This window comes from Cryptomeria japonica, chromosome 2 (genome assembly GCF_030272615.1).
Source record: "Cryptomeria japonica chromosome 2, Sugi_1.0, whole genome shotgun sequence".
Classification (NCBI taxonomy): Eukaryota; Viridiplantae; Streptophyta; class Pinopsida; order Cupressales; family Cupressaceae; genus Cryptomeria; species Cryptomeria japonica.
Window position 1 is genome coordinate 614,322,532 of NC_081406.1, and position 13,670 is coordinate 614,336,201.

The following is a 13,670-nucleotide window of genomic DNA, read 5'->3' on the forward strand; positions in this document are numbered from 1 at the left end:
CAAAACCCAGCTGGCATAAACCCTGCTTTGAAATCGGACGTTTGAGGCCCTAAACAGATTTTCAGATATGAAAGTTAGGGTTTAATAGCTCTCCCCTGGTAATATTTTATAAATAAGACTATTTGCCTAATTTCAAGAAAAACAACAAATATAATTCTCCTCCATTCATTCCATAACATAACATTTTCTACTTCTAATATGAAGATTAGAAAAATTTCAGCTTGCTCTTACATACAGTCAAAAAAATTAAAAGAACAGGATCAATTATCAACTCACTAATCAAAATTCTTTTTAAATGTCTAATATTTTCACAGCATAATTGATCTAAAGATGCTTCAAATGAACGCATCTTGATCATAAACAGGAGCATATCAACTGCAGCTATATTCAACCCTAATCCTGTGAGGCATACGACAGATTGGAAAGATTATTTTGAACTCCAGATTGACTAATTTGTATAAACAGGAACCCACTCCATTATTTCATATATGCCAAAAAACTTTCAAACGTTTAGTGCCTATCGCCTCTCTTAGTGTTGCATCCATGCAGCAATATCTTCACGTATGACACCTCTTGAAAATTGTTTTGAATATGACCGTGATGTCAAAGAAGCATAGAATGGCCCATCTATGCAGGAACCCAAGGTTCTGAGGTTTTGTCTCACAGGCTGCCAGAAAAGATGATGTGTCATCTTAGGTAATGAACTTATTCCAAGCCCTGAACACAAATGAAATCCTTCTTTCTCTCTGTACTTTGATAATGATGTGAAGTGCCCATTTTCTATTCTTGACACTTGCTTAGATGTGACAAAAAGACTTCTACCAGCTTCTCTGTCTCCACTCAACTGGCGTGCACTTGTAGAATTGATTCCTGTAGATGGTTTGACTTTGGCCACCACAGTTTTGCTAGTGCAGGGAGGATCACCTCTAATGTTGGCTGACGGTTTAATGCGGTCAAGAAATCGCAAAATCCAATTACCAAAATTCCTCCCTACTTCAATGTCTCGTTCTTGTACTTTCCTGTGCACAGTGAGTGCTACATCAAAAATATTTCGAGTGCGCCTGCAGGAATAGTAAACAATTTGTCAGAGCTAAATCAGTCAAAATAAGCTTCCAAATAGAATTATCAGAGGAGACTCGAGCAGAAGAAACAATAAACAGTGTAAACTTCTATCCAAATTTACTCTTCTAAAGGAAACTCTAATAAAACATTTAACTGTTCATGTAGATAAACACAAAACACATGTTGCATTCTGCTCTGTCTGAAGCATATATCATGGAATAACCGCCCCATTCAAAAGTTCTTTAATAGAAGACTAGTTCAACATAAGTAAAAAGAAATGCTGAAGAACTGATTTGTAACAAAAAGAAATTTAACTTTGTTCAGACGCTCATATAAAAAGCATAAACATGTACAAACATTAAAACACAAATGAAGAAACATGGTTACAAGTAACAAGTCCCAACTCAAATAAGCAACATAAGTAATAAGAAATGCTAAACAACTAATTTGTAACAAAAAGAAACTTAATTTTGTTCAGTTGCTCATATAAAAAGCATAAACAAGTACAAAGTTACAAATATTGAAATAAGGATGAAGAAACGCATCCCAGCTCAAATAAGCAAAAGTGAATGCAGATAGAGCACATCAAAGACCTTTGTCAAACTTGCAGCCTATGCTTTTCCAGCTTGGGTACGTAACAAATTTGGCAAATGTCTCCCGCATATACAAACTCCCCAAACAGAATCATATTTTCATCTATTATCACAGTCGAAGTCATCCCCCAAAACTTCAAAAGACTTTGTTTCATGAGAAAGCATGCAAGATCAGTTATGGTTCGTGCATTTGATCCAAGAATGACGAAACACAAACCTTCATTGACCTTGTTGCCAGTAGATTAGACACCGATTAAGAATTCTATTCCACATTGATTGACATTCATGTATCATCAAGCAGCTAGTGTACAAAGTTATTTTATTATAAAAAAGACCAAGTTCTGACATTTTTGTGATTTACACCAAGGGAAAAGGTGGAAGATTTGCAACAACTTCCAGACTGAAATGTAATAAATAAATATAAGTATGATGCAATCAGAGTTGGTCAGAAATTGGAAGAGTTTCCACATCATACTAGGGTTGGAAGTTTCTGTCTAGATAGCAGTAAACTTTTTCACTCTCATTCTGCAAATTTGATTGTAATTCTAATGCAACTCTCAACACGATGGAATTCAAGGTTTTCTCATATGTGGATGCAGTGAGCTCCTCTTCACATGATCTGATTTTCTACTACTTGAATGCACATCACTTTTTCTCTTTCATACTTTGTGATGCTAAGGTTTGATTAGTGAAGCTTTGAAAGGAAGAAAGGTGTGAGGAAACAACTTCCTACACCAATCTACTGAGGAAAGATAATGCAAAATTTTTAAACCCTTGAACAATTACTATAAAATAACATCACAACAAATAAATGTGCATAACAGAAGATGTAAGTGCAGAAAGACCTTCCAAAAGAAAAACCCCACACTTCAAAAGCATGCTCAATGTATTACAGTAAATAATCTAATTGCATACACTAGCAGAGCAAGTGTCTTCTAAGAGTACACCAGTGTTGAATTACAGTACCTGCAAATAATCTCATAATACAACTCCAATCCTAACACCTGTATTTATAACACCTCCCTGCATGCAACATGCAATACTCAGCCTGCAGAACACATGCACTTTCAAAACTCGCACCTGCCATAGCAATTTTCCATTTCAATCTATTAATGCCTACATGCACACTACAACATGGTGATTGCGGTATGCGTTCAGTGTAAAATGGTGATTGCGGTATGCATTCAGTCTGAGTTGTATGCACATGGAATATGGTTGCAAAAGGTTTTTCACTTTCTTTTTTACAGCAGGGGTACGATCACTTTTGGTGGGTGTTTAGAAGTATGCTTCTGAAGCTAAGAGTTCTTCCATGGAGAGAGAAAAGTGGAATGATATCTGGTCATTAATAGCAAGATGAGAAAGGCACTAATGGCAAGTACTTCAAAAGAAGATTGCTGATTTGGCTGCGTTGGAGGAAACAATCTTTAATGCCTACATGCACAGCACAACAATGTGAGTGAATAGATATGTTACAATTGATATTATTTCAAACATACTTTGAATTTGATTGGAGAAAAGGGAAACCAATTTCTTGTCACCTCTAACAAAGGCTTCTCATTAATAGATTGTTTCATCCAACACAGCCACACGATAGTGAAATCATTCAATTGATTTATCTTTTTTCCATTTCTTCTATAGTCCATCCTTCATTAAATAAAATCAGTATTTATTCAATTAGGTTCAGCCTCCATATCCCTATCTTCCAGAAATCAAATAAATACAAACTATTTATTCAAGTTCCCTTTTTCCCCCTCACACTATTAGTTGGCTAAAACCAATTAGGTAGCTACTAAAATCTACTTGTACATTCTTAAGCGTGTTTAAGCAATAGCCAAACTTGCACATGTCATGTATGTGTACAGGGCCCATGCTTCCAACTTCTCCATAAAGTCCTCACTCTCAATCTTGGCCCTTCACATGTTTTTCCAAAATAAGAACTTTCTGGTCTTCCAAAAACTCAATTTTTATCCTAACCATCTATCTTCTCCCAAGAAGATCTCCATCATCCAAATCCCTTGAATCATGGAACTTCTGTGAACGAATTGTAAGGAGCAATTGTAAGGAGCCACTTGGAGGCTTCTCAAAACTCCAATTTCTCAAGCAACCTCATCCATTGACCTCTTAGATCAATCTCAACCATTGATCAATCATTCTCCCAATCTATAAATAGTTACTGATGAGTTATCTTCATCAAGAACTTGAAATGTAAAATCATAGACTATTTGAGCAACCAACATTCCATCTCTCATCAAAAGCTTGAGCACATCTGCACTGTGTGTGTGCAACAAAAGGCTTTGGTGAAAGACTTGTTCTAGTCTTTCACCTTGGGTGCACTAGTCTCTTAGGCTCAATTGGATGTGGCAATTAGGCATGGAATAAAAGTTTAAATTTAGTTATTTAAGTCTTTTATTTGTGTTCCTGCATGCTTGTCTGCACATACATACATTAGTGTGGCACCATACCACCTCCTTAGGTTTATTTTAAGTGTACATCACTTTTGCATTCTTGCCTCCATTTACATGTTTGTACTAATATTAACCTAATTGCCAGAGTAGCTTATAAGCCATACTCATCATATATTATATCATTCAATATTCTTCTTGCAACACAAGTGCCTCATCATCAAAAAGCCTATGACTCCAGATTTTAGCAAGTGACCAATTTTGTTATGATTTATGTTTCAGTATCATTTTCCAACAGAAACCAGTACTCCCTCTGACTATATAACAAATATATCAATTCTGCATTTGAAAATAAGGAATGGAACTTCAAATTGTTCTTCTAAACTGTTTGCAAAAGCAAATATCCCTAGGAGCTTTTGAATAATTAATATAAGATTAAGAAAATACACTTTTCTGACGAAGAGTGACATCAAAACAAGAAGATCATCCATTTTCAATACAGTGGATCATCAATAACACATATAAGTTGAGTAAAATTTACTATAGCTTTGACAACGAAAAACACAGACATAAGCCCAAAACATCTTTTCCACTCCCAATTTGGCACTCTAAATGATCCATGGATAGTCACTATTGGTGCATTTTGTACTTTCTGATATCAATCAAAACTGAGATTTCCACAAGATCATTCAGCAACTGAAGCATCAACTCGCATTACTAATTGCTTTCTTCCTCGGATCATCCATATAGGTTTTCTCTCATTCAATTAACATGGCACTTGTCCAGATCCAGTATTTACTATTTTATAGTGTTCCACGGGGACGTGTTGCCCCCCCTTTTTGGCCGCGTCTCAGATACGTCACTCCGGGACGGAGGGACAGGGACGCGACGTCCCCTGCCATCCTGCCACCGCCACCCAAGTGTCGCCAGAGACGGGGAGACGTCTCCGCGTTTACCAAGGAGATGTGAAGACGCCTCCATGTCTCTTTGGGAGACGTCTGGCAGACGTCTCTCGAAGGACAGGGAGACTGCCAGATGTCTCCCATCGCCCCCACGTATATGCAATGTTTAAAAATTTAAATTTAAATTTTTTTTAAAAATAACCTTTTGGGGGGTTAAGGGGCAACCCTGATTGGACGTAGGCCAATAGAAAAATAACACCTGACGCCTTTAGAAAATAATAAAAGTATTTTTGGCCTCGCGGGGCGCTGTCCCTCGCCCGCCCAGTATCGCAACAGGGAGCGCGTGACCCCAACTTGGGGGGGGCTGCCCCCAAACCCCCGTTGAAAAATATAGGGGGAAACCGCGCCGATAGAAGTAGGGAATATTTAACCTCGGAGTCTGATTAGGCTCCATATAACACAATTAGCATTGAAGAAATCTTGGTATTTAGATTTAGTATTTCAAATTTCCTAGTCTCATTTGAAATGTAATTCTTATACTGTAATACTGTCATACTGATACATCTTTTCAAAACTAGTTTTTCAAGTACTATATGTATATGTATAACTATATCAGCACCACCACCCCGCCGTCCCCAAACTTAGGCCCTTGGTCCCCCATCCCAGAAACGCGTCCCCCCGTCCCCAACGCTCGTGGAACACTGCTATTTTATCATCACAAAATTGAAAAAAGTTAAGTGCTATCTCATCTCACTTGGAAATTAATAGTAGTTTATTAGAGCATGTAAAATATCAGTTAATGTTGGCAACCTGTGAATATTTAAGGTTTTTAAGAAGAAAGCCAATGTTAGCAGGGACTGAATTTAGAACACTTGCCCAGCACAACTGTAAAAAAGAAAAAAGAAAAAACTGTCATGCTTATATATCAATGACATGATTACTCACACACAGTATAACAAATATTCCAATAAGATCAAGACACAGCCAGTGTAAGAAAATTATTAAACACCAGAAATACAACAACATAATCCTTTAGCAAAAATGCTGAAACAGGGAAAACAATATCCTGTTAGGAAAAAATTTATGCATGGCAGTTGCAGAGATTTATGCAGTCATTCAAGGACAAAAGACAGCAACAGCCTTCTGCACAATGTAAATTAGTAAAAATACGCTACAAAATTTGGCAAATCTTGATCCCACGTCCTCTGTTCATCATAAGTTGCTCGTGATTCTCATGCAGATAATATTTTTAGTTGCCTCTAATGTAAGGCCAGATTCTGCTCAATTGAAAATAGTTATATTGGGTTTTCATTTATTCTCACATATCTTGGCTATTTAGTTCTCTTTCTGATCCAAAAGACTTAATGGGGGAGTTCAGATCTGGTTTTCCAGTCAGGTAAATTTGTGAGAGTGCTGCTGAAATGTATCTCTGGTTGCCAAAGAGTTGCTGAACTGCATGATTGCTGTCAAAGATCACAGTTGCTTCCCAAGACGATGGGTTTTCTGCCAAAGTCACGTTAGTTTGCTGCTTAAGTGTCAGGAACTCATTTTTGGCAAGACTGGCAAGCTGACTCTTACCCCTGGGCTGTGACAGTTACGACATTCCCTATTGGCAAGTCTTTACCTCTCCTTTGACCACAATGGTGTACCACAATAAATTATAATATGTTGGCAGTCATTCTAACTATCACCACACAGATTTAGTGGATACCCAATACTAGCAGGCCATCTGGATATTGGTAGGCAGACTAATTGTTACATGGACAGCCATTGCCTTGGAAGGCAGTCATCCATTTTAATAGACCAGGAAGTTGAAGCGTAGTTGTTAGCCATCCCAAGATGACTGTCAATCCTCTTGGAAAACATAGATGAATCAAACAGATGGCAAAAGTGAGTGCAGAGTTAGCAGGTTGGCAGCAAACAGGCACTTTCTGATTTTTGTGATGGAGGAGGATAGTGTATAAAGTTACCAGCAAATTAAGAGGAATAAATTGGAGACAAAGGTGATTGTAGGACTTATCTACAGCCCTGGTAAGACGATCAAATTGGCTATCTTCATGTATTAACATTAGTATAGCGAATGGAAAGTTGAAATGCACACCTTCCATAGAGTGTTTCACCCAATTGGGCTTGATCCAGATGTAAATCTGTGTGATGAGTATTTTTTATCTGTGTGCTCTGCTAGTTCAGTTGTTTCTCTGAGTCTGGAAGTACACAGTTCTGTGGTTTGTAAAGTGCAGACATTGGGCAATCCAATAAGTACACATTTCTAACATTGGAAGAGATAATCAACTCTTAAGAGAAAACCCAAGGTTGAACAAAGAGAAAGACTAGTTAGAGATGCATGCAATGTTCCTTGTAGATATTTTGGAAAAGATCCAAGAAGAACTGCAGGCCAAAGATAGGATGTTGGCAAGATTAGCAAGATTAGAAGTTGGTGGTGAAGGAGTAAAGAGGAAAGGTGAATCCTCCATGCGAGGTGCCAAAACACATACAAAGGCACATATAGCAAGCACTTTTCAGGCATTTTTTCTTACCCTCAAGGGGGAAATCAGAGACTCTGATCATGGAACTGCAGCTCATAAGTGTAAAAGATTGCAGAGAGTTTTATGACCATTCAAGTGTGTGCAACAAGGCATCAAAGAATGGACAGCCAAAAGAAAAAGAGGAGAAGCATTCAAGGAGAGTGCAAAATGTCTCCTAGGAGAGGACATAGAACCAAAGGAACTTGCAGACCAAGAAACAGTTCGAAAAGTCCAAGAAAAAACACAAAGGATAGGAAGAAGTGTTGTTATATGGAGCCTAATCAGACTCGGAGGTTAATTTTTCCCCACTTCTGTCGACGCGGTTTCCCCCCAAATTATTTAACGGGGATTTGGGGGGCAGCGCCCTTGGTGCATTCCGTGTCATGATACAGGGTGGGGTCGAGGGCAGCACCCCGTGAGCCCAAACAACTTTTATTATTTTATAAAAGCGTCGGGTGTTATTTTTCTATTGGCTGACATATTGCAACCCTAATTTTGTAACCGACATAAGTCTTGATAGACCGGCTAAGGGTTAGGGTTTTCGGTAGAGAATTTTGTAGCGGTATTGAGTTGCAAGGAATTGTTGGTTGTAATTTGTTCGATTTACTAGATAATAATATTGGACTCTTTGTTTGGTGGACGTTGCCCGAGTTTGGGTGAACCACGTTAAACTTGTCTCCTCTCTGTTATTATTTCTGTGTTCTTCATTCATCTATTTAATCTTTATTGCATATAATTGATATTTTCTGCATGCAATTCCTAACAAGAAGAAGACTTCCATAAAGTGCTTCTTTTGTTTTTAAAAAGGACATATTGCAGTGCAATGTTGGGAAGCACACTCTTGTAAGATATGCAATTTCAGGAAGCACACAGTTAAGCTATGTGTTGGTAGAGGAATTCAAGCAAGAAGCAGCCAAAGACCTCCAAGAAAGAGGGTAAAATGTTTGGACACAGGAGCAGCAAGTTAGGCAAAATGCAGGGCTGTCACAAGAAACCTGGCACTCGTTAGGAAAAGGAAACTTGTTCACTTGCCACTTAACACAAAAAGTTGAACAAAAACAGAAAATTGGAATAAGGAACGTGCAAAGGATGCATAGTCAAAAGGAAAAGGGAGGCAACCAAAATTGCAAAGACCAGGGCTGTTTCTCAAGACCAAGTTGGTTGCGCTTGAATCAAGGTAAGGAACAAAAGGTTTAAAAGGTTCCTTCAGAAACTTGTGTAGGTTGGTTTCTTTCCAGGTTCAGTTTTGCCAATGTATTAAGTGATCAATCAAAGGGTAGGTTGGTGTTCATGACTGGTTCACATATGCCTAAGAAACACATGTTGTTCAAAGTGCAGAGGCAAGAGCTGAAAGCCAAATCCAGAGTCAAAGTCATTTGAGCTATGTGCCTAAGCCAACACTAGAGCCAGAGCAAGTGCCAAAGCCAAATGTCGTGTCCCTGTCATTATGTCCTAATCCAACTCTTAATCGCTTCTGCAAATTGTCTTACAATGGTAAGACTTCACAATTTCCATTACCCCTGGCCCGATTTCTGCAGACCAAGACAGAAAGCCAGGGAGATGGAGACAATTTCACATGGCTATTGATGCCACATAATGCATCAACCACTCTCTAATGAACAACGGGTTTTCTAATAAACAAGTAAATAAAATCAAAGCCTACTTAAAATCAAGCATGGTTTAACTGCAGCAAGCACAAGATTAGTTGAGGAGGAGGCATGCGTTCGCAACCCCCTTAACAAACCAACATGTCCTTAAAGAAAGGATGCGACTCACAGGCCTCCAAGGAAGATATAAGAAGGTCAGACCAAGCATTTCCAATGGGGGAAGGCAATCAGATCCAGTTAGAACTCAAGAAAGAGAAGCTACTCAACCGACTCAGCAATAGAAAGAAACACTTGTAATTTGAGGAACAATACAGGTAATCTACACTCATCAAGAGGAAGATCGAGCATTACTGCTTGTGACAACAGATTGGTATGACGTATCTCACTTATTGCTAAGTGACTAATTGCAATTATATGATATGGAACATTAAGAATAAAGAACAAATATCTATAATATGAGACATTATATTTATAATATGCATATTACAGAATATTGCCAATAATTTGCATTGGTAACGATAAGGAAATCAGATTTATACTTAAATTCTTACACATTCCTAATACCTGAAAGACCAATATATTAAACAGTCCTTGATCTTTCGCTAATGCCTTTGTGAGGATAGATTGGTATGTGTATGGAGAGGCAAAGTAATTCCTCACAAAACAGGTAAGTCCCAAGATGGGGTATGGACAGATGTTCCGGAAACCTTGCGGGAGAAGCCCCAAGACGGGGTAAGGGCCTGTTTTCCTGAAACCTTGAGGGAGCCTGCTTGTAGATTGGTCTCCAAGCGCCCTATCACAGTAATCCCCCCAATCCTCTGTTAGGGTTAAGGAAGTAATAAGGATAAACCCTTAATAAATTGGTTATTGATTATATTATGAAAAATTAGTTTAATAATAATATTTAATGATATATGTTAATTATTAATAAACTGGCAGCTTCCTAGAAGGGGACATTAGGCCAACGCATTGCAAAGGTGTTGAGAAGTTGATTGCCTCCATGGGGAAAACTCATTTAAGAGGTTGTATACTAAGTCAGTGGAACTAATGCATCTAACTTCACTTCATTCCCAAAAAGCTTGGAGATTGCATCAGCTAGGTCAAAGCACAGTGTTGCTAGTTGACGTCATGAACCCTTTCATAAATAGGATGGACACTTGAAGAGGCATGTGGACTGAGAATTTTTCAATTCGATTTAAATGGTGTTCTAAGGTTTTTGGGAACCAAAAGCCCCCTGGATAAGGAGGTGTAACCCAAAAAACACGATGAGAAATTAAATCTGGTGGCTTTTGAGTCGGGCACAATTGAAGAAGTGTTATTGAAGAGCACAATTGCTGCTATAGGGTACTTGTTGCTGCCGAAGTGTGTGCTGCAGGACTGCATGATTGCTGTCAAAGATGACTGGTTGTCGCCAAAGTACAAAACTGTAGAATAAACAAGTACATCTTTGACGACTTTAAACTTGTGAAGACTCTAGAATAAAAGACTTTTGATTTTTTTCATATTGCGTGATCTGCCCTATGGTTTTAGGTTATATGCTTTTCTGTCCGTTTTTTATTGTGAACTTTTTGATAAGGAAAAAAAAGATACGATCACTGTTTTAAATGTACTGTAAGCCATTGATGAATTAAGCAGAGTTTTACACTACTTACCAGGGTTTGGTTCCACTGGCAGACAGCAAAACTAGAAACAAATAGAAAAAGCAAACATAATGCTATCTTTTAGATCACACTGAAGCCAAGGCTTGCATCAGGTGAGTTCTTTTCATTTACCCCAATTTTCTTTTTCAAGTTTTGCAAACCGAAAATGCAGGGCAGCCCATCAGGGCATGCCTCACATACCAAAGGCGAAAAATCATATAAACTTAACCCAAAGACTGAAGTTTCTTTAACAAATAATAATACTCGCAATGCCAAAAAAAAAAAAAAAAGAAAGCAAACCTGTATACTCATAAACAAGGATCAAATTCATAGTCCCCTATTTACTAGTTAATTTAGGCTTTTCTGAAAACTACAAAGCAATAAACAGGAAGCAGAAATATGGTGACCTGTGAACGAAATCTCGAATGCGGGGATGCCGTGGCTTGATGAGGCGGCGCTGAAGCTTTAATGCAAGCCTATATGTTCTCTTCAGACCAAGGACATACGCCGTGGCCAATGTTATCTCCCATAATACCATCTCTTTCTCCCTTCTACATCAACTATGTACCAAGAGGAACAAATGCCCTACACCGCCCTCCAAACCAAGATTTCTGTTTTACAGCTCTGTTCCAGTATTTAAAGAGAATGAGATGACAGTTGTTCATCAATCTTCAACGTTTTAAAATCTCTCGATTATTCGTCAACTTATTTTGAGAGACCATTTTCAGCGTCCTAGGGTTTGGGTATCGAGTATACTTGGTGCCCAAGTCTAAAAATGTGTCACGCAAAATCCATGACACGTTTTATTGACTCAAATTATTATTTTGTGAATTTTATAGTACGTAGGTACCTATAAGTTTTCTCTAGTTTATTTTTTTCTCATCAAATTTGTGATCCATCATGAACAAGAGGAAAGTCAAGAAGAGGATGCATCTTCCCACTTTAAAAGAGGGAACAAAGGAAAGCGAGACCTAAAAAACAAGGAGTAAAGAAATGAAATTGCAAATCAAGATAGAAAATAAACTTAAATTAATTTCATTAAAATTAATAATAAATTTCTTAAGATTAATATTAAAGGAATGAATGGAAATAGTAGACACGAGATCAATAGATAAAAAAATAGAGCAAGAGTGAAGGAGAAATAACTAAAGAAAATAATGAGAATTTGAAAAGGAGAGAGAAAAAAAAAGTAAAGGAAAGACAAAAAAAAAAATTAAAAGGGATGAAGATAAAAGGGGTATAAAAACAAAAATTAAAAAGTGAATTATAAATTAAAAAGAATGGATTAAATAGAACAAATTGAAATGAAGACCAAAGCAATAAATTGATTAATTTATAGAATTAAAATTCTTGATAAGGAAAAAAATCTAAGTGATGAGTGGACATATAAAATTTGTCATACTAATTAGCTTTAATCTCAAGTGGATCCATTTCATTTTCATGCATTATTCCATCTATTATCATTTATCATCAATATTATCCACTATCAATATTACCATTTATATTATTATTATCATTTATCCATTAATATTATTATTTATCCATCATTAATTCATTAATATTATTATATATCATCAATAATATCTATATTATTATTATTATTATTATTATTATTATTATTATTATTATTATTATTATTCCATTTATCATTTAATAATATTATTTATCTATCACCTATTTATCATTTATCATCTATATATTTAATGATAATATTATTATTTATCCATTTTCACAAACATATGCATAAGCATCTACATTATTCATGTATGCTTTCTCCCCTACCCATTTACATCCACCTCACGCATGTGGGATTAAACTATCAAATCATATTCTTTATCCCACATTCATCCCACAATATGGATCCACCCAGAGAACTTCTATTTAAACAATCTATCTACCTCATTTGGGGATCATCCATTGTTTGCATCTTTTAGATATCTTTCAAGCACTCTTGCATTTTTCTTTCTTGATCAATCTTGCATCTTCGATTATTTTGCATTCATCTCAAATCTTCATTCACCATAGCCTCGTGTGTGCTTCTGAGAGCATCATTTTTTAACACAAGATCTTGGTTGATAGACGTGCAATTGAGTGAGATTTTTTGTTTAATGCACATGTGTGTATGTTTTTGTTTCTGGTTTTGCATGCGTGTGAGCTTGCAAGTTCTCCATTGGAATGATGTCAAATCATATGGATCTTGGCTCATAAGATCTCAGGATTTATTTTTGCATCTTCATTTGGCATGCCTGGTGGGACATATTTCCTCCCCTCGCTCTCTCACTTACACCAAGAATGACAACTCATCCATGCAATAACCGCATAATGTGCCCTTACACATTGAAGTCCTTGTCCACAGAGTCAAGATCAAGCGAGTTCTAATAGACGGAGGAGCGAATCTTAATATTTGTACTTTGCAATTGGTCACAGAACTAGGGTTCGTTGAAAGTGCACTTGATCCAATGAAAAAGATTACGATAAAGGCATATGATGAAGAGGAACGCTCATCTAAGGGATTTGTCACATTGCCTATCAAAGTGGGACCTGTGGTGAAGGATGTGGTTTACCAAGTCCTTGATCTCCCCTTGACCTATAATATTCTCCTTGGAAGGCCATGGATCCATGCAATGCAAGTTGTATCCTCTACATACCATCAGTGCATCGAATTCCCGCATAATGGGGTTGAAATTACAATGCGGACAAATCCAAATCCTTTTTATGTATTGCAACAATCTAAGCTCTAAGACTGAATCCACAATTCCCAACAATCGTGAAGCACCTCCTTCTCAAGTGTATGTTGACCCTAAATCTTTGAAAGCATCCACATCCAAATCTAATGATGTCAAGATTAGAATACAAGTGAAAGAATATGGAGTGGGAGAATATTCTATGAGTCATGCTCTTTGTATCGAAAAATTACTAGAATCTCCTCAAACGTATGG

General features: G+C 37.2%; 1 protein-coding gene across 1 annotated transcript; it reads right to left on the minus strand.

Annotated features, from left to right (window-relative positions):
- Window positions 1–244: 244 nt before the first annotated feature.
- Window positions 245–11,663, minus strand: LOC131064286 (uncharacterized). The gene is made up of 2 exons (XM_057998384.1): window positions 11,139–11,663; window positions 245–1,061 (listed from the first exon to the last, which is right to left on the minus strand). The coding sequence occupies exons 1-2, from the start codon at window positions 11,267–11,269 to the stop codon at window positions 530–532; spliced, it is 663 nt and encodes a 220-aa protein (XP_057854367.1). The 5' UTR covers window positions 11,270–11,663; the 3' UTR covers window positions 245–529.
- Between the last annotated feature and the right edge of the window lie 2,007 nt (window positions 11,664–13,670).

Coding starts and splice junctions, on each gene's coding strand:
- LOC131064286 (XM_057998384.1), bottom strand. CDS start 11,269: ATGGTATTATGGGAGATAACATTGGCCACGGCGTATGTCCTTGGTCTG. Junction 1,062..11,138: donor ATTCGAGATTTCGTTCACAG/GTCACCATATTT, acceptor CTATTCCTGCAG/GCGCACTCGAAATATTTTTG.